General features: G+C 57.2%; 1 protein-coding gene, 1 long non-coding RNA gene and 2 other non-coding genes across 6 annotated transcripts in view; 1 reads left to right on the top strand and 3 right to left on the bottom strand.

Moving 5' to 3' along the window:
* Nucleotides 1-17741, top strand: part of CARM1 (coactivator associated arginine methyltransferase 1) — a 35929-nt gene that overhangs the window by 8135 nt on the left and 10053 nt on the right. For 2 of the 3 annotated variants that reach the window (XM_036879344.2, XM_036879343.2), the window contains exons 2-4: nt 13694-13819; nt 15960-16066; nt 17014-17118. In XM_036879344.2, coding sequence (XP_036735239.1) covers nt 13694-13819; nt 15960-16066; nt 17014-17118 — 338 coding nt within the window. Of the gene's footprint in view, nt 1-10099; nt 10119-13693; nt 13820-15959; nt 16067-17013; nt 17119-17741 lie in introns of those variants that run through there. The other variant, XM_057489915.1, reaches the window with a different exon arrangement.
* On the bottom strand, nt 8182-9969 carry LOC130680025 (uncharacterized). Its single transcript, XR_008993029.1, has 2 exons — nt 8974-9969; nt 8182-8780 (listed from the first exon to the last, which is right to left on the bottom strand). It is a non-coding gene; the product is annotated as an uncharacterized LOC130680025 (long non-coding RNA).
* Nucleotides 12057-12136, bottom strand: LOC118909148 (small nucleolar RNA SNORD36). The gene has a single exon (XR_005023514.1). It is a non-coding gene; the product is annotated as a small nucleolar RNA SNORD36 (small nucleolar RNA).
* LOC118909147 (U6 spliceosomal RNA) lies at nt 17287-17389 on the bottom strand. Its single transcript, XR_005023513.1, has one exon. It is a non-coding gene; the product is annotated as a U6 spliceosomal RNA (small nuclear RNA).

The raw sequence follows: 17741 nt of genomic DNA, 5'->3' as shown, positions 1-17741 counted from the left end.
GGGCAGGAAACCCTCATCTCTCCACTGTGGAGAAAGTGGCCTAGGAGCCACTGGAGAGAACAGCAGCTGAGGAGCTAAGCATGGGGATGGGGAGCAGGCAGGAAGGGGGGAGCTCCAGGAGACAGGGGGGCAGTGGCCCAGCCAGGGTGCCCCCAGGGTTTCCGGCCTCTCCGGGCCCGTCCTGCCACTCTCCCGGGTCCCTGTCTCTCGGCAGCCCCTGGCTGAGTGGTCCCTTCCCTCTCCTGGGCTACACCAGCCCTCTCTGGGTCAGAAGGCTGCTGGAGGTCACGAGGTGCATGGCTTTGGAGCCTTGACCTTGCTACCCTGGCCACGTGACCCTGGTTCTCACTTTAGTTTCCTCCTGGAACACAGAGGGCGGTTTGAGGGCCGGTGCTAGCCAGCCCGCACCGCAGGTGAAAGCCCGCCGTACTGACTGGCCGTGGGTTCCAACCTGCTGTGTGGTCTGCTAGAGAAGGGATGTCCCACGTGCGGGGCCATCGTCCAAGCCCCAGACAGGTACAGGGAGGGCCAGGGGGGTGTCCCTGTCCCCCTGTGCTCTCGCTTTCCCCTCTTCTCACTTCAGGGTACTGCCTGGGAGTCTTGCGGATTCAGGGTCCAGGAGGGACGTGGGGCAGAGCCATGGGTGTCCCCAACCTCCCACACCCCACTCCCTTTGTTCCCTGAAAACCAGCTTTATGAGGGAAATTGACATGTGGCTGCACCCCGGCCCACAGGAGGTGGCTGTGGTGACCTGGTGGCCCTCGTGTAGCCCCACTGGTGGGATATTGTTTTGATTACTTACTTATTTTGGTTTTTTAACCTACAGAAGATGCCCAGGGCTTAGGTGTCCTGTTAGTACATTTGACAGTTGCTCATACCCTTGGAAATGCCAGCCAAAGCCATGCCTGGCATTTGTCCCCCAGCCTCTGGGCAGATCCCCCGGCCCTGGTCAGGCGCTCTGTCTCCTGCCTGGTGGGCCGTCCTTGCAAATGGGTCCAGAGTGGGCGTGGGAGGTTGGTTCTGGGGCTCTGTCTCCTCCCCACCCCCACTCCTTGCCCAGAGAGGGGAGAACCCCCTTTTATTCCTTTCTTGTCTGTCTCTTTAAAGTGATTTATCACTCAAAGCTTTGGCAAGGCGAGTCTGGGCTGTTTTTCTTTAAGCTCGCTGGCAGATTTGTTCCCCCGCTAGTTGTGTTCCCGTGGCTGGGGTTCATTTCTGCCGGATGCGTTACACATGTACAAGCGTATGGTTTCATGTACAGAGACCTGCTTGACGGCACAGGCGCAGGCAAGATTCGGGCGAGGACTCCAAAGGGACCCCGGCACATCGGGGCTCTAATGAGAAAGGAATGCTCTGGTGATCCCCCCGCTCGGGGGGCATGTGAATAAATAATCAAAGACAGATGGGGGGCCCCTTGCAGGCCCAAGAGGGGCATTCCAGAGAATTTGCCACATTCTTCCTCGAGCTGGAGGGGAGGCAGAGGCGGGCTGGGGCTTCCAGACGGCTGTCTGTCGTGTGCCCCAGAGGGGCCCTCCGTGGAGCTGGCTCTGGTCTGAGCCGTCGCTATGACCGAACGTTGGTGTCCCCAGGTTGGATGAGCCCCCGGGTATGGGGGGATGCTGATGGGGTACCTGGCTTGTGGCTCCTCTGAACCCCCCATCCCAGGTCCTGCTTATCAGCACTTACAAGGCTGACCATAGCTGATGTTCACCGAGCTCGAGCATGTGCCAGGCGGGCCCTGTGCCAGGCGCTTTACGTTCATCTACTCCCCAAACCACCAGCCCAGCCCTGGAGGGTGGCCGGCACCGCATATGGTTGGCACATGGTGCGAGTTGGGGTGACCAGTCCGTTCTCTGTACCCCAAGCCTTGCCGGCCTTGTGGGAAGCCCCAGTAGCCACAACTCCTTTGCCCTAATTATGGATGAGGAAACTGAGGCACTCAGCAGCAGGCGGCAGGCGGGACGCTAGCCTGGGTTGGGCTCCGCCGCCTCCCAAGCAGTACTGAGAAGTCACTGCTGTAAAAGGAGATGCAGCACCTGGTGTGGAGGAGGGGCCCACCTGCCCCTTCTGGGCCCTGTCCTGGAGCGGGAGGGGCCCCGGGGACTCTTCTGGAGGCCAAAGCCAGTCTTTCCTCATTCCTGCATCCTTGCTGATTCTGTGCTGGTGTCAGGCAGCCTCTCCCCTTTCCCCTGTCACCTGGAGTCACATCTGGTGGTGGGAGGGCAGGACGGGTCCTCCTAACCTACCTTTTCTCCAAGCCCAGTGGAGCTCCCTGCGCCCCAGGGGCCTGTTAGAGGCCAGGGATGCAGCCCCAGGACATCCTGTTTGGCCTCTGGGCCAGTCCTCAAACTTTGTTACAAGATGGGCCCTTGTAGGGGATACCAAGTCTGCCCAGCCCCAGGCTAGACTCCTCCCTCCCCCGTTCTCCACTGCCCCATCCTCCTACCTCTTCCGGTTTGGCCTCTCTCGGGCCCCCCGGGCCACGTCCATGGGCTGAGGCCCCTCAGCTGGTGTGCCGGCAGACCCCCTCCCCTGAGAGCCACATTCACCATCGCGCTGTCAGATGCTGTGAGGGGCTCGGCTTCCTGTGTGGGTGCGCAGTGTGCCAGATGCTGAGGATTGGCGCCCCCTGTGCTCCTTGACACACCTCATTCCAGCCTGGCCTTCCAGGCCCCCCAAGTGTCCTCTCTGCCAAGCGCCTCACCTGTCTCCCCAGCTCCTGCTGGCACAGGTGGTGGAGATCTTCAATGACCCCCACAGCCCTAGGAGGCAGGCCCCATCACCTCTCCGTAGTGGTGGCTCCAGGGGACAGTGCCTGTGTCCTTCCCAGCCCCCTGAGTGAAGCCCCTGACAGCCCCCCAGGGAGGACTCTCCTCCTGGAGTCTGGGGTGGGGTTGGCCGACTCTCCAAGCTGCCTGGGTCCCCGGCCTGAGCCACTGGGAGCATGCGCCCCTCTTTGCCCAGCCTTCCCCTCTTGAAAATGTGTGCCCCAGAAGGTGGTTGGGAGCATTAACCGAGGCACCTCATGGCACGAGGTGCTTGCCCAGTAAGGGGTGCAGCCCAGAGTGAGTCACGGCTGGAGGAGGAAGGCCAGGTGAAGGAAGCTGCTGCCCAGCACGTGGGTGAGGTCTGGGGAGGCTGGTTTTGTTGCCTGGCCCCTGCTTTCATAATTACCTGCTAAGCCCCCAAGCTTTCAGGGGCCAGAACTGGGTGCACATCTGGTCCCTTTTGTAGTCACAAAGCCCTGGGCCGTCAGCTAATTAGCATGGATGGGGGAGACGTTTGCTTGTAATAACTCCCGCCCATGGAGCCCCTAATGTGCTTTTCAGAACAGCCAAGCCCTTTCTTTGTCTGGTCCTTTCCTTGAGGGTGTCTTTCTGCATGCCCCCCAATTTGGCCCATCTTCCAGCCCCTCCAGACCAGGACGGCAGGGCCTGAACCCCTAAAGGCAGAGCTGGCTGCCACCCCCCATGGTGGGCTGGCCCTTTGAGAGAAGCCCTGGCCTACTGTTTCCTGGGGAGCCCCTGCCATGTGCAGTGCAACAGCTGCTCTGAGTCCGGACCCAGCAGTGGACGGGGAGGCCTGTGGCCTTGTGGCGGTGGTGTCCACGGCAGCCCTGCATCCCCAGATCCCAGCAGGAGGCCCTGGGGGAAGTTGCTGCCCCCCACTGCCTCTCGGACTGGGAGCCCCTTCCATCCTTGGCCCTGGGGCACACCCACATCCTGTCACCCTGTCCGCGTGTGGTTTTGGAAGTGATTCACCCTCCTGGGAAACCTGTATTCTCAGGGCCTCTCCTGGAGTAGATGCGCGCAGTGGCTTTGCAAGCTGCCCTGTAGGTGCGAAGCCTGCGGCCCAGCCTGAGCCTTCAGGACAGCACAGGAGGCTGACTGTTGAGTTACTGTGGAATATTTCCAAAGGAGTTAAAGCTAACGCAGCAAACACTGTGCGCTTCCGTTCCCACCTTAAGAAATAAAACATTACTGACAAAGCTGAGGGCCCCCACCTGTCTTGTCCGGGGAGGTAACCAGGGAGGAGGTACGTTCCACCCGTCCTGGTGGTCGGCCTTGAGAAGGGGCTGTTTTGATGAGGCCTGAAGGCCAAACCTGCAACCTTTGAGGCATAAAATAAAGACCCTCCCGGAGCGCTGTGTGAAGCAGGTCCCTCTGGGCCTCGGGCAGGCGGCCGCCTCCCTGTCAACTGCCTCGAGGCTGTTCTGGACGCCCGGGTCGGGCTGCTGCGGTGGCCGGCTGGGGGACAGAGCCAGACGTCTGATGTGCCCTCGTGTCCGGAGCCCTCTCCACTGTGCCTTCGGCCAGAGTGCCTTGGAGACACGGGGACCAAGATGGGTGTTTGGTGCCAGCGGCACCGGCTGTGTGCCTGGGAGTCGTGTGCTGGGCACAGGGATGTCAGTCCTCAAGGCCACACTGAGCGCTGCATGATTTTATTCTTCAAGACGTGGATGCTGAGGCTTGGGGTAGTGGGGGTGCACGTGGCAGAAGCCGGGTTCACCCCGGGGTCTGATTCCTGAGTGCCGGGACCGGCACCGCCCCGCAGGGCCTCCCGCTGGGGGAGAAGGGCTTCCCCAGGCAGCAGCTACCTGGAATGCAGGCCGGGCGCCCCGGGCTTACAGAAACCCTAGCCTCCGGGCCTCTGGTGGCCAGCTGCCCCTCCTCCGTCCCAGCCCCTGGTGTGGGTGAGGCGGGTTGGGCCTGCTCTTGGGAGAGGCAGGCACCTGCCCTAGTGGGACCTTTGGTCACAGGGCTTGTTCCCACCCCCCTCCCCCCAAGCGGGGCAGGGGAGCAGCTAGTCAGACCTGTGGGCTCAGGGAGGACCCAGCTGGCCTGGGTGGGTGCCAGGCCTCCCCCACCATCGGACTGCCTTTTGTCTGGTTATCTCTCATGCACAGGCTGTTACATTCAAACTACTCAGGAGGGTGTAACGGGGAAGGTTCTCCTCTCCCTCCCTTGCCATCTTGGTCTGTCCCGCACAGCGCGGGTCATCTTCTGGTTGGGCCTCCCGCACGGTTTTTCAGGCCTGTAAAGGCACAAGTGGCTAAATCTCGGGGAGCCCACTGTTAAAGGTGCGCACGTTTAAGCAGTGAGAGAGGAGGGGGTTCACTCCTGCCTTCCACAGCAGCCACTGAGCTCATTTCATTGTGTTTCTCTCTAGAGAAGGCCCAGCATGCAGTGCACCTGCCCCCTGCCCCCATTGTTGTACCTGTGGCCATAGATTTTGCTGTTCTGCCTCTAGCGGTGTGGCTTGGCCACCTTAACACCCCAGCGTCTACAGATTGAAGTCTGCCTTTCCATCTGTGGTGCCTTCATATCCTCATCCAGTGGGGGTTTAGGTTTTCTGCTGCTTTGAGCCAGCCCACATCTAGGTATATCTTGCAGATGTTTACAAACAGAGCTACAGGAGAAGGCCCAGCGAGGGCATTGCCAGGTCGGAAGTCTTTGACAGATTGCCCTGGGAAGAGATGCCCAGACTTGGGCCACCACAGTGCTCAGGGCCCTGGGGCCCTGCCGGGAGGGGCTGGGGTCACCCGGGCCAGGGCCAGGCCGGCAGAGCCCAGGGTGACTCCTGGTCCTCAAATACCCTGGGTCTGGGCAGTGAGTGGCAGCAGCTGCTCGGAGTGTCCCAAGGGCAGCCCTGGAGGAGCCAGCTTGGGTTACGGCTGGGGAGGGAGGCCAGGCTGGGGGTGAGGGTTCCTGGGGTGGGATTCTCTTCCCAAATGGAGACAGGCACTGATCTGATGATGAGCAGAGCGGGCGCTCCCAGTTACTGGGTACCTAGGGCACATGCTACCACCTCTGTTCTCTCACAGAAGCTTCTAGCAGGGAGTTTTTATCCCTGTTTCACAGATGGTGTGAAGGCAGGTGGTGGGGACAGTCCCAAGGGCTTGTGTTGTGATGGCCGTTTGTTATGGGGAAGCTAAGGCCCCCGGTCACATGGTAGGGAAGGGCAGACTGGGCCCTGCACCCAGCTCTTCCTTGATGCCCATCATTTCAGCCACCGCCCTCCTTGGACTTCCCTGCCAGGTGAGCCAGGAGTGACCTCTCCCCTCTCCTGGCTACCGAGGCACCACACCACACAGGGACAGAGGGAAGCTTCCAGAACCCACAGTTTGGAAATGTGGTCAGTGCCACCAAGGCAGCAGGGCCTGGTGCATCTGGGGGAGGAGAGGCCCTTCCAGGAGGGCCAGCCCTGTGTACTTAGCACCCGGCTGGGCTTCAGCGCCACCGCCCCCCCGAGGCAGTCTAGTCTGCATTGCACCCTATGTCCGTGTCTGTCAGACACCTGCTCCCCAGCCCCTGGGGCCCTGACCTCCCAGCGGTGAGCCATGTGTCACTGCTGGCGGGAAGGCTGGGCCTGGCTGTTGTGTCCACCCCTGGGGCCCTGTGCCTGAGCTTGGCACCAAGTGGCTGCCAGCCTGGGGCACAGCCTGGGGAGGGATGCGGCTGGGTGGGCCACGAGGGCACCTTGGCTTCCCCATGTCGGCCCTCCTTCCCACCAACCCCTCCCTCTACTGTGGAAGATTTTCCCCTGGAAGGTGCCCAGCCTGTGTTTTATTTGGCGGCAGGAGGCGATTTAATAAAAAACCTCAAATTTGGGCAAGTGATTCTATTCCCCACCGCCCCCAAGTCTGCCAAGACAAATAGCTTTAATTCTTCTTCGTTTGGTGGCTGGGGTAGTTTTCCCGCTAGAGAGGCAAGGACTGGCAGTCAGGCCTTCTTTCTCCCCTGAGCCGGTGGCTGCGTTCCCGGCTGGCCCCCCACCTCTCTGCTCTCCACCAGGCAGCTTCCCTGGTCTTGGTGAGATGGAAGGTTCCATGGGAGGGGAGTTTAGCACCAGCCATTTGTCCTTGTTCCACTGGGTCCCTCTGACCCAGGTCTGTGTCAAGGGCCTGAGGAACCTCTGCCTGTTCATTCCTGTTGCTCCAGAAGCAGGGGGCAGGGAAGAAGACAGGTCGTAGCAGGAAGGTTGCCGTGTGGCCACCCGGTGCCCAGCTCTTTGGGCAATTAAGTGACCTTTCCAAGGCCACACATGCCATTGGGGCCTGGGTGCCTGGGCCCCCTGGCCAGAGCCATCCTGTGGCTCAGCATTGCCTGCGTGTTCCCTGGGGCTGGGCACTGCGATGGGCACAGGCGGAACCCTCCGTCTGTGCTTTACTGGGTCGTCGGTGGGTGAGCAAGGCAGTCGTTAACCCAGGGGGCTGCCGCGGGATATGGCTTGTCCAGGAAGTGCTGAAGGACCTCAAGAGCCCCGCGAGAAGTTTGGACTTGTACCAGAAGGCTCTGGGAAATCATGGAGGGATGTGGGAGTGAGGTCACCGCAGATCAGCTGTGTTAGACACTGTGACTTCCGGTGACGGGCTCAGTGTGTCCCCCAGGACCACCTCTGGGTCTGCCTCTCCTAGTGTCAGCCAGCTCTCAGAAACTCTACTGGGCACCAGGCCTGGGTTAGGCCGGGGTGAGTGGCGATCAGGGCCTGTCAAGCCTGGAACTAGGAAGCCCCTGTGTCTCAGGGTCCCCCAGATTCTGTTGCCCTTGGTTCCACCATGCTGTCCTAGGAGGCAATGAGGAGGTGTCAGGGCTGGTTCTGTGGTGGGTAGGGAGCAGGCAGTCGGGCCCCCTGAGAGCTGCCCGCCTCCCCCCAGCCAGCAGCTCCTTCAGCCCAGTCCCTGTTGCCTGCCTCCCAGCCCCCAGTCCCTCAGGTGCTGCCTGTGGTCGTGGGAGCAGCCAGGTGCCAGTGCATCTCAGGACCCTTCAACCACCCTCGTAACAACAAATGAGTCTGTCTTGCCTGGGGGTCTGTCTGCAGCCTCCCTGGGCCGCAGGCACTCTCTCTCATCCCCACTCTCCCTGCTGGGTGTCTCCCCTGCCCGCCACTCCCACGCTGACATGTCTGGTCACTGAGTGTGCGTGTGGCCAGGCAGCAGCCCTCCAACATCTGCTGGATGTCCCGTAATTCAGCTCAGTTTCGGCACCGTCCCCCTGGAGTTAGGGCAGACCCTGCAGGTGAAGGGCTCCGACCCACAGGACCCCCCGCCCTGCACCATCACAAGGGCAGGTTGTCACCTCTGCTTCTGAGTGGGCTGCTGTCAGTCAGGTTTCCTACAACCACCCCCTCTCGTTTGATTAATTTGCTGGAGCAGCTTACAGAACTCAGGAAAACAGTTACTCACTAGATCTCTTGTTTATTATAAAAATATACTACTCAGGAACCACCAGATGGAAGAGACGGGTAGGGCAAGGTATGTGGGAAGGGGTGTGGAGCCTGCACGCCCTCTCCAGGGGCCACCCACCTGCCACCACCACATGCCTGCCAGCCCAGAAGCCCTTGGAATGCTGCCCTTTGGGTTTTCGTTTATGGAGGCTTCATTGTAGGTACATGATTGATTAAATCCTTGGCCATTGGAGGCCAAGGAGAAGGGGAATTGAACAGTCCTACCCTCCCCTGGAGTGGTTGGTCCCCTGGCCATCAGTCCCCATCCTTTGGGACTTTCCAAAGGTCACCTTAGTAACAAAAGACGCCTGATCACTCTTATCACTTAGGAAATTCCAGGAGTATTAGGAGCCCCGGACCTAGAGCAGGAACACCATCCCCCTTTCTCTCTGCCCTCCAACTGTGTCTTCTGGAGAATTCGTCCTGGTCTCTTTCCCAGGCTGTGCCATCACTAGGCTCCCACGGTGCCACATGCCCTCAGTGTCCATATCCTGGGGGCCCTGTCGCTTGGCCGCCTCCTCTGGGATGGGAAGGATGTGTCCCCTTCTCAGCATCTGGTGGGCAAATGAAAAGTGAGTGGAGAGGGGGTTTAGCACCCGGCGTCTCCACACCTTCGGTTACAGATGCCGCTGCCGGGTTGGTAATAAAGTTTTACTGGCACACAGCCACAGTGTTCACATATTGTCTGCAGCAGAGTTGAGTCATGTTAGCAGAGATTATACAGCCCACAAAGCCAAAAATACTTACTCTCTGGTCCCTTATAGAGAAAGTTGGCTGACCCCTGCTCCGGGAAGCACAGGGAGCTGGAATGGCCCAGCAGCTGGGAGCACAGACCCTGGAGCCAGTCAGCCTGGCCCCTCGCTCGCTGTGTATCCTCAAGCCAGGTGCTCGACCTGTCTGAGCCTGTTGTCTCATCTGAGCCAACAGGGTGGTGACAGTGGCTGCAGAGGCGCTGGGAGGGGTTGGTGTGAAGCACGGGAGCCGAGCCTGGCACCTGGCAGGTGTTGCTCAGTCTGACATCCCGGCCCTCCCGGCTCCACTGGGTGTGGCAGGTGCTGGGCCGGCTCCCCTCAGCAGCTTGGTGTTCGGGACAGGGATTGGCTGGAGCCTTGTTTGCTGGGGAGCAAGACAGGTGTGGCAGTTACCCCCCAACAGCACTGCTCGCCCTGTGGAGTTGTCCCTGGTTGTTCCTTCCTTATCCCCCAGCCCCAGAGCTTCAGCAGGACGGCCTTTGTAATGGAGCAGGTGGGAGGCTGGCGCCCAGCGCCAGGCTGCGGCCACGATCAGGGCAGACACAGAGCAGTGGCAGTGGCTGTGGCAAGATCAATACGCCTCTGGGTTGTCCGCTCACGCCGTCCTGTTCAGACCCCACCTTGCGGGGGCCTCTCAGGAGCAGCAGCCCGGGCACCGTCGGCCTGTTCCTGCCTCAGAGCCTGTTCCGTTGCTGTTCCCACAGGGGAGCAACACCCCACACCACCTCCCGGCCGACAGCCCTCCATGTCGCCCCCACTTAGGTCATCACGGCTGCCTGCGCAGCCCTCTCCTGTGGCCTGTCCCCCACCTCTCCAGGCCATGTCCGCACATGCCTGTGGTGTGACGGGTGGGGCTTCTGGGATTGGTTTATGCAGGTGGGGCACAGACTCGAGCTCCTGCCTCCTCCGTGGCTCACCGCCCATGGCTGGACGGAAGGGCGGCCTGAGAGGAAGGTGCCAGGCAGAAGGTTTCCAGGGGGACAGGGCTGCGTCTCTGTGTGTGTGTTGGGACCTAATCACACCACTGCAGGGTCTGGGCCCTGTGTGTCCCAGGCCCTAAGCCCTTTCTCCCAGGAGAGAAGCCCTGTCCCGGGACGCCCTCCCCTTGGAGAGCTGTGTGCATTGCCTCTGCTCCACCAGGTGACCCTGGGCGATCGGTGAGCCCCGTATGGCTGTGTGCGGGGAGGGAGAGGCCCAGCTGGAGGGCCCATCCAGGGCAGGGACAGGGACAGAGAGCTGGCCCCTGGGGGCTGGAGGGCCAAGGGCAGCCATGGGGATGGGGCCAAGGAGGGGAGAGGCTGGTGAATAAGAGGTACAGGTCGCACAGGGCCTCAGCTGCCAATCTCAGAACCTGGACCACTGAGGCTTTTAAAAATGGGTAGGAACACCGTCCAGATTTTTTGGTTTTGGCTTGTCAAATATTTATCAAGCAGCTCCTGTGTGGCAGGCCTGGCCTGTGGGGTGGCAGAGCTGTGCCTCCACAGGGCCTGGCCACCACTGTGATGGGCCAGGTTGGGCGTCCTCAGCCTTGGCTGCCCTGGCCCAAGCCTGCCCCTCTGCATGTGGCCAGGATTCCCTATGCCACAGGGCCAGGGGTTGCATGCCGACGCCAGGTGCAGGGGGTGCCTCGGGCAACTGGCCGGGTTGTCAGGCTGCTTCGTAAACAGGACCTCCCTGGTCTGCTCGTTGCACTCTGGCGCAGCTGACAGACCAGCTTTATCTCTTGCCGCAGACGAGGTGTGGGCACGGCCACCATGCCAAGGTTTGGAGGCCCTTCCTTGGACCTGCTTTTAGCTGGACTTGAAAACATCTAGTCTTGGGTCTCATGGGGGTGCAGCGTGGCTGTGAGTCTGTGGCAGCGGCCTGCCAGCATGCTGTGTCCTCCGTCTGTGGCCGGGAGCGTGGCCCCAGGCTCCCGAGGTTTGAGGCCGTCTGGGAGGAGCCGAGCTGTGGCTCCAGGAGCCCTGGCCCAGTGCTCAGACGCCCCAAGGAGAGCAAAGCAGCCAGTGATCACCCAGGGTCCCTCATTCCTATGCTCACCCATCAGGAACAGTTGTCTCTTCTCTGCCGAGATACAATTCACAGAACATAAAACAAGCCATTTTAAAGCATACAGTTCAGTGGCATTTAGTATACTCATGGTATCATGTAGCCACCACCTTTATCTGGTTCTAGAACATTCCCATCACTCCAAAAGGAGACCCCATCCCTAGGAGCACTCTCTCCCCATTTTCCCTCCTCCAGCCTCTGAAAACCATTCTTTGGCGCTCTTGTTTAAACATGGATGAACCAGTTCTGGACATTTCATATAAACAGAATCACGTATACGTGACCTTTCATGCCTGGCTTCTTTTACTTTGAAGATTCATTTGTGTTGGAGCGTGTGGTGTGTCAGGACTTCATTCCCTTGTACGGATGGGTGGTTTTTTTTGTTGTACGGACTTTCCACATTTTGTTTATCCACCCGTCAGCTGAGGGACATCTGAGCTGTTTGTACATTTTTGGCTCCCGTGAATGGTACTCCTTTGAATATTTGCATACAAGTACTTGTTTGAATCCTGCTTTCAGTTCTGGGCATCTCCTAGGAGTGGGATTGCTGAATCAAACGGTTACCCTACGCTTAACTTTTTGAAGACCCAACAAACTGTTTTCCACCACAGCTGCACCATTTTACGGTCCCACCTGCAGGGTGCAAGGGTTCCACTTTCTCCACATCCTCACCAGCACTTGTTTATTTCGCTGCTTTTCTGTTTTAAATTATAACCATCCTAGTGGGCGTGAAGTTGTATTTCACTGTGGTTTTGATTTGCATTTCCCTGCTGACTAATGGGATCGAGCATCTTTTCATGTGCTTGTGGGCCAGTTATGTATCATCTTTGGAGAAATGTCTATTCAAGCCCTTTGCCCATTTTTGTATTGGGTTGTGCATCCTTTTGCCATTGAGCTAAAATAATTATTTTATTTATGTATGCTGGACACTAGGTCCTTCTCCAGTGTATGATTTGCAAATATTTTCTACCATTCTGTAGGTTGTCTTTTCACTCTTCTTTTTTTCTTCTTCTTTTTTTTATTCCCAGCTGTGACTCGGGGTTAAAAAGTTCGGATTTTACTCTTCACAGTGATTCCAGGTGAAGAAATTCATGCATCATCACTATCACTTTCTTGATAGTGTTCTTTGATGCACGTAAGTTTTTAATTTTGATGAACTCCAATTTATCTAGTTTTTCTGATACTCTTGCTTTTAGTGCCCTACCTAGAAGTTCATTGCCATATCCAAGGTCATGAAGATTTACCCCTGTGTTTTCTTCTAGGAGTTTTATAGTTCAGCTCTAACAGTTAGATGATTGATCTGAGTTAGATTTTGCATATGGTGTGAGGTTGGAGGGTCCAACTTCATTCTCTTGCTTCTGGATATCCAGTGTTTTTGGCACCCTTGCTGAAAGCCAGTTGGCTATAAACATAAGCATTTATTTTGATTCTAATTCTATTCCATCAGTCTCTATGTCACCTCTTTTGCCAGTACTATCCTCTTGATTACTGAACCACTGTAGTACATTTTGAAATTGAGGAGTGTGAGTCTTCCAACTTTGTTCTTTTTCAAGATTGTTTTGGCTGTGCTCGTGCTTCTCTCTGTACATATATTCTGTTGTTGGTTATTGGAGGAACTGCTTGAAAGCAAGTTGCAGCCATCCCGAGAATTCACTCTAAATACTTCCACATGATGTTAGAAGGATAAGGGCATTTTTCTACAGAACCATCACGCTCTTGTCACACCCACATCATTTAAAGTTACTGCACCCACAGCCCGCACTCAGGCTTCCTTATCTGTCCTTTATAGCTTGTGAAAAGGTTTTTACTAGGCTCCAGTCCAGGGTTGCCCTTGACCCTTGATGGACATGTTGCTTTAGTCTCCCTGCCTTTGGAATAGTCCCCGGCAGTTTTCATCTTAGTCCTGACACTGACCGTTCTGGGGAGACCAGGCAGGTTGTCTTGCGTTCTGCCCCGTGGTTGGACACGATCACAAGGGGACCTGACAGACATTTTCGCCAAGAACATGACACAGACACTGTGTCTGCCCCACTGCACTGCAGCCAGGACCACGATCTCGTTATCGGTTTGTCCTTTTCTCGATGATGCTGTCACCCTTGGGCACACCACGTGCTTTTGAATGAATCACTCATAACAGTAATCGTGGTGGGCACATGGGTGCAGTGCTTCTGTGCATGCTGGGCCTCCCCCGCCATCAGCCCCATTCAACAGATAAGAAAACTGAGCCTCAGTGACTTGCCCCTGGGACGCACCAAGCAATGCGGGTGGGGCACGATCCCCGGCTGTTTGGCTCCAGTGGCCACACTCACAGTGGCTGTGCCGTCTGAATACAAAGACAGGGCTCTGCCCAAGGCAGTAGAGGACCTCCAGGAACTCTTTCCCAATCCCTCCAGCCCTGCGCAGCTCTGGAGGCCCTGTGACACAGGGCTGGCGAATGGGTGCCCAGAGCCCTCAGCTGGGCCCAGGGCATCCCTCCAGGATCCCATGAGCCCCTGACCCCACCATGGAGGCACTCCTGAGGGAGGTCCTCGCAGAGGTGGACACTGAGCTCCTTGGGGACAAAGGCTGTGTGTCCTGCATCCCTGCTGCCTGTGGGTTGTCCCCCCATCCTCAGCCTGGGCTGGCCTGGGACCTGCCAGCTCACAGCCGCCGCTCTGCTCTTGTAGATGAAGATGTGTGTGTGTTTAAATGCTCGGTGTCCCGAGAGACGGAGTGCAGCCGCGTGGGCAAGCAGTCCTTCATCATCACCCTGGGCTGCAACAGCGTCCTCATCCAGTTCGCCACGCCAAACGGTATGTGTCCCTCCGCCCCACGGCGCCCAGCCTGCTGCGCGGGCTCTCAGCCAAGGCCGCGGGGGCATGGAGCCTGGTTCAGTCACAGCCCCCCCATCTGCCATTGCAAACCATGTTCCCACGGAAATCTGTCCATGGTGAGAGGACTTCCTTCCTGCCTGGGACACTCTGCCCCAGACCCTCCAGGGCCAACCCCTTTGGGGCATCCTGGGATTGGCTCATGTGTCCCCTCTTCTGCAAGGCCTGTCCTGACCATGTGGCCATGCTGCATCCCTCTTGAAGGAGTCTGTCAGGTGGTCTGGGCCCTGGCCTTCCCAACGGCAGAGGACGGAGGCAAAGCGAGCACCCAAGGCTGCCAGAGATCCCCTTCTGAGCGCAGAGAGGAGCCATGGGTGGGCTCTGAGCAGACCCGTCTGGGGACACGAGTAGTCACACAAGGAGGGGTCATGGACACCCAGGCTGTGCTGCTGGCGGCTTCAGGGTCGGGGACAGCAGTGGAGGTGGCAGGGTGCCCGGGGCTTAAGTCCTCTTGAAGGCGCAGCGACAGGCGTGGGCACTGCGGAGCAGAAGCCAGCGAGCCTGGGGCAGGCGCAGGGCTGGGGCGGCCGAGCCAGAGCAGGGGAGGCCAGTGGCTCCCAGGAACCCTCCTGCCTGACTCAGGCCCCGGCGGGGGAGCGATCCCAGGGCCCTACTGCGCCGAGGATGAGGCGGGTGGGGCGACGCAGCAGGGCGCCGACCACCCCCCACAAAAGGTGCTCTGCTGCCCCACTCCACTTCCTTCCCAACGGACATTAACCCAAATTCATTGTAAAAAAGTGGAAGGACCAGTGGCATGACCATTCAGAGTTGGTGTTGTAAAATCCCTCCAGTCTTTTTCTACTCTGTGAATATTTATACTTGACTTTTTTTCCCTTTCAATCCCATCAGTTTTGAAAATTGCGGCAAAGCAGATGTAACATTGTGACTAACCCTTTTTGAGCGTCCAGTTCAGTGGCACCAAGTGCACTCGTACCGCTGTGCAGCCGGTGCCACTGTCCATCTCCAGAACCCTTAGATGGTCCTAAACTGCATACAGTTGACCCTTGAACACACAAGGGTTAGGGGCGCCAACCCTCTGCGCAGCTGGAGATCTGCACATAACCTGACTCCCCGAAAACTTAACCTACTACTAGTCCACCATTGCCTGGAAGCCTTACCGATAACGTAAAACAGTCAATTAACACATTTTGTGTGTTCTATATATTATATGCTATTTTTTTTTACAATAAGGTAAGCTAAAGAAAATGGTTTTCCAAATTGTTATGAACCAAAAAAGTTCCCAATATATTTATTGAAAAAAGTCCATGCGTAAGTGGACCTGTGCAGTTCAGACTCATGTCGTGCAAGGGTCAGCTGTATTTTAATTTTTAAAGATGGCTTTGTAAGTTCCGTTCTGCTTTATTTATTTATTTATTTACTTATTTATTTATTTTGGTATCATTAATCTACAATTACATGAAGAACATTATGTTTACTAGGCTCCCCCCTTCACCAGGTCCCCCCCACATACCCCTTCACTGTCACTGTCCATCAGCGTAGCAAGATGCTGTAAAATCACTACTTGTCTTCTCTGTGTTGCGAAGCCCTCCCCGTGCCCCCCATGTTCTGCTTTTTTTTAATTGTTAAAATATGCGTAACATAAAATTGCGCATCTTAACCATTTCTAAGTATACAGTTGAGAGGTGTTACATGTGTTTGTTTTGTTCAGCTACCTCCACTATCCACCCCACACAGACACTGCCGGGAGCTGCCGATGGGCTTGTGTTATTTCTTGGGGTGACTCCCAGAGGGTGGATGTCCGGGTCAGCAGGCGTGCTGTGTAGACCGTTCATGGCCCAAGCCCTCCAAGGTCTTCCACCAGGCTGCCCTTCGGCCAGGACGCCACACGCCTCAGACTGTGGGACGCCCCCTTTTGTGTCAGTCGCCCAGGGGCAGACTTGGCTGTCCCGCTTCTTTTCCTTAAATATCAACATTGTCTTTGGAAAAAAGAAATTGCCAAGCATACACGCTCCAGGTGGAGAAGTCAGGGTGGGCACCTAGCTGGAAACCCCCCATCTCTACCCCTGTCACGGCCACGCGTGACCCAGCTCCCCCCTTCCAGATTTCTGTTCCTTCTACAACATCCTGAAAACCTGCCGGGGCCACACCCTGGAGCGCTCGGTGTTCAGCGAGCGCACCGAGGAGTCCTCCGCTGTGCAGTATTTCCAGGTGGGTGTGCGTCGCCCTGGCCCAGCTGCTGTCCTGGTGGCCTCTGGGAGGCCGTGCAGCAGAGGGCAGGCCCACCGGGCTCCAGTCCTGGCTCTGCCCCTTCCGAGCCACGTCACCCTGGGCAGTTTCCTCCGCTTGCTGGGCCTCAGTTTCCTCATCTGTGAAACAGATGCCAGGACCCACCTAGGAGGGTTGCTGGAAGGAGTTGAGTGCAGGTGAAGGTCAGACACGTGGGTGTTTTGTGTAGTGATAGCACAGTTGTCATGTACCAAGCTCACCCCAAATGCCAGGCATTGGCCTAAACAGTTTTACTCGCATGGTAAACGGAGCACTTGGCCCTCCCAGCAACTCTAGGAGGTAAGTGCTATTATTGTCCCCATTTTACAGATGAGAAAACTGAGGCTCAGAGAGGTTAAGTGACTTGCTCCAAGTCACACAGCTCTTACGCAACAGAGCCAAGATTGGAAGCCAGGTCTGCCTGATGCCAAAGCCTGTGCCCCTGCCCAGGTGCCACGCTGCCTCCTGACCACCCACTGTCTTACAGAGAGACCCCACAGCACCTCATCCACCTGGCACTCTGAGTTCTAGGGTTCTGTTTGAGCTGCTCTGCTTCATTGGGGACCCTAAGACATGCAGGTGGCCCCTGATCCCAAAATCCTGCCTGTGGCAAATCTTGAGTTCTCCTGGGTGGCTTCCAGGTCCCAACAGCAGCCAGCTGTGTCCTTTGGCCATGGTGGCAGTGGCGGTGACCTGCCTAGGGGCTGCCTCTAGCTTCTCACTCCGGAAGCAGAGTGGCAGCTGCCGGCAGGGTCCAGACAGCACAGAGGCGCGGTCTCCCACAGGAGGTCGGTGCCCACCGCCGCCCCTTCCCATGTTGCGGGGCTGGCCAGGGACTCGGCCATCTGTGCCATCACGTGCCCTGTGCTATAGGCGTGTCTCTGTTCCAGTTTTATGGCTACCTGTCCCAGCAGCAGAATATGATGCAGGACTATGTGCGGACGGGCACATACCAGCGCGCCATCTTGCAGAACCATACGGACTTCAAGGACAAGGTGAGTGGGCGGCCGTGCCCTCCAGCTGGACGCCCACCCGCCCCTCTCTCCCCCGGGGTCAAGCCACCTCCCTACTTCACAGTTGTCTCTATGTTTTCTCTTTGCTCATTGATTTCTAGCTAAATTTTTTTGGACTATAGAAGGAGAAATCTACTTTTCATTTTTTTTTTAAATACGGAAAGCTCCACGAATTTGCTTGTCATCCTTGGGCAGAGGCATGCTAGTCTTTGTAGCATTCCAATTTTAGTCCATGTGCTGCCCAAGCAAGCACCAAAATCCACGTTTTGCATAAGCCCACATGTATAATACCGACAAGAGAGGTCTCCGGCATCTCCCTCCAAAAGAGCACTACCAACAAGAATGGCCTCGTTTTCCCACCTCTGATGTGCATATCCACATATATATACACCTTTAGGAGGTCTTTCATTCATTTATTTATTATTTTTTACAAAATAGGATTGTGTTCTATCCTTCCTGCAGAATCACCCCTGCCCAGTGGTGTCTTTGGACAATACCATTAAGTCCCTTGAAGTGCTGTAATCTAAGTGCACCTGTGCACGTCCTGCCTGCAGTGTGGCTGGCCAGTCAGCCCTGAGTGTCAGTGGTCATACTGCAGGGCTCAG

This window comes from Manis pentadactyla, chromosome 12 (assembly GCF_030020395.1).
Source record: "Manis pentadactyla isolate mManPen7 chromosome 12, mManPen7.hap1, whole genome shotgun sequence".
Classification (NCBI taxonomy): domain Eukaryota; kingdom Metazoa; phylum Chordata; class Mammalia; order Pholidota; family Manidae; genus Manis; species Manis pentadactyla.
This window is presented reverse-complemented; position numbering and strand designations above follow the sequence as displayed.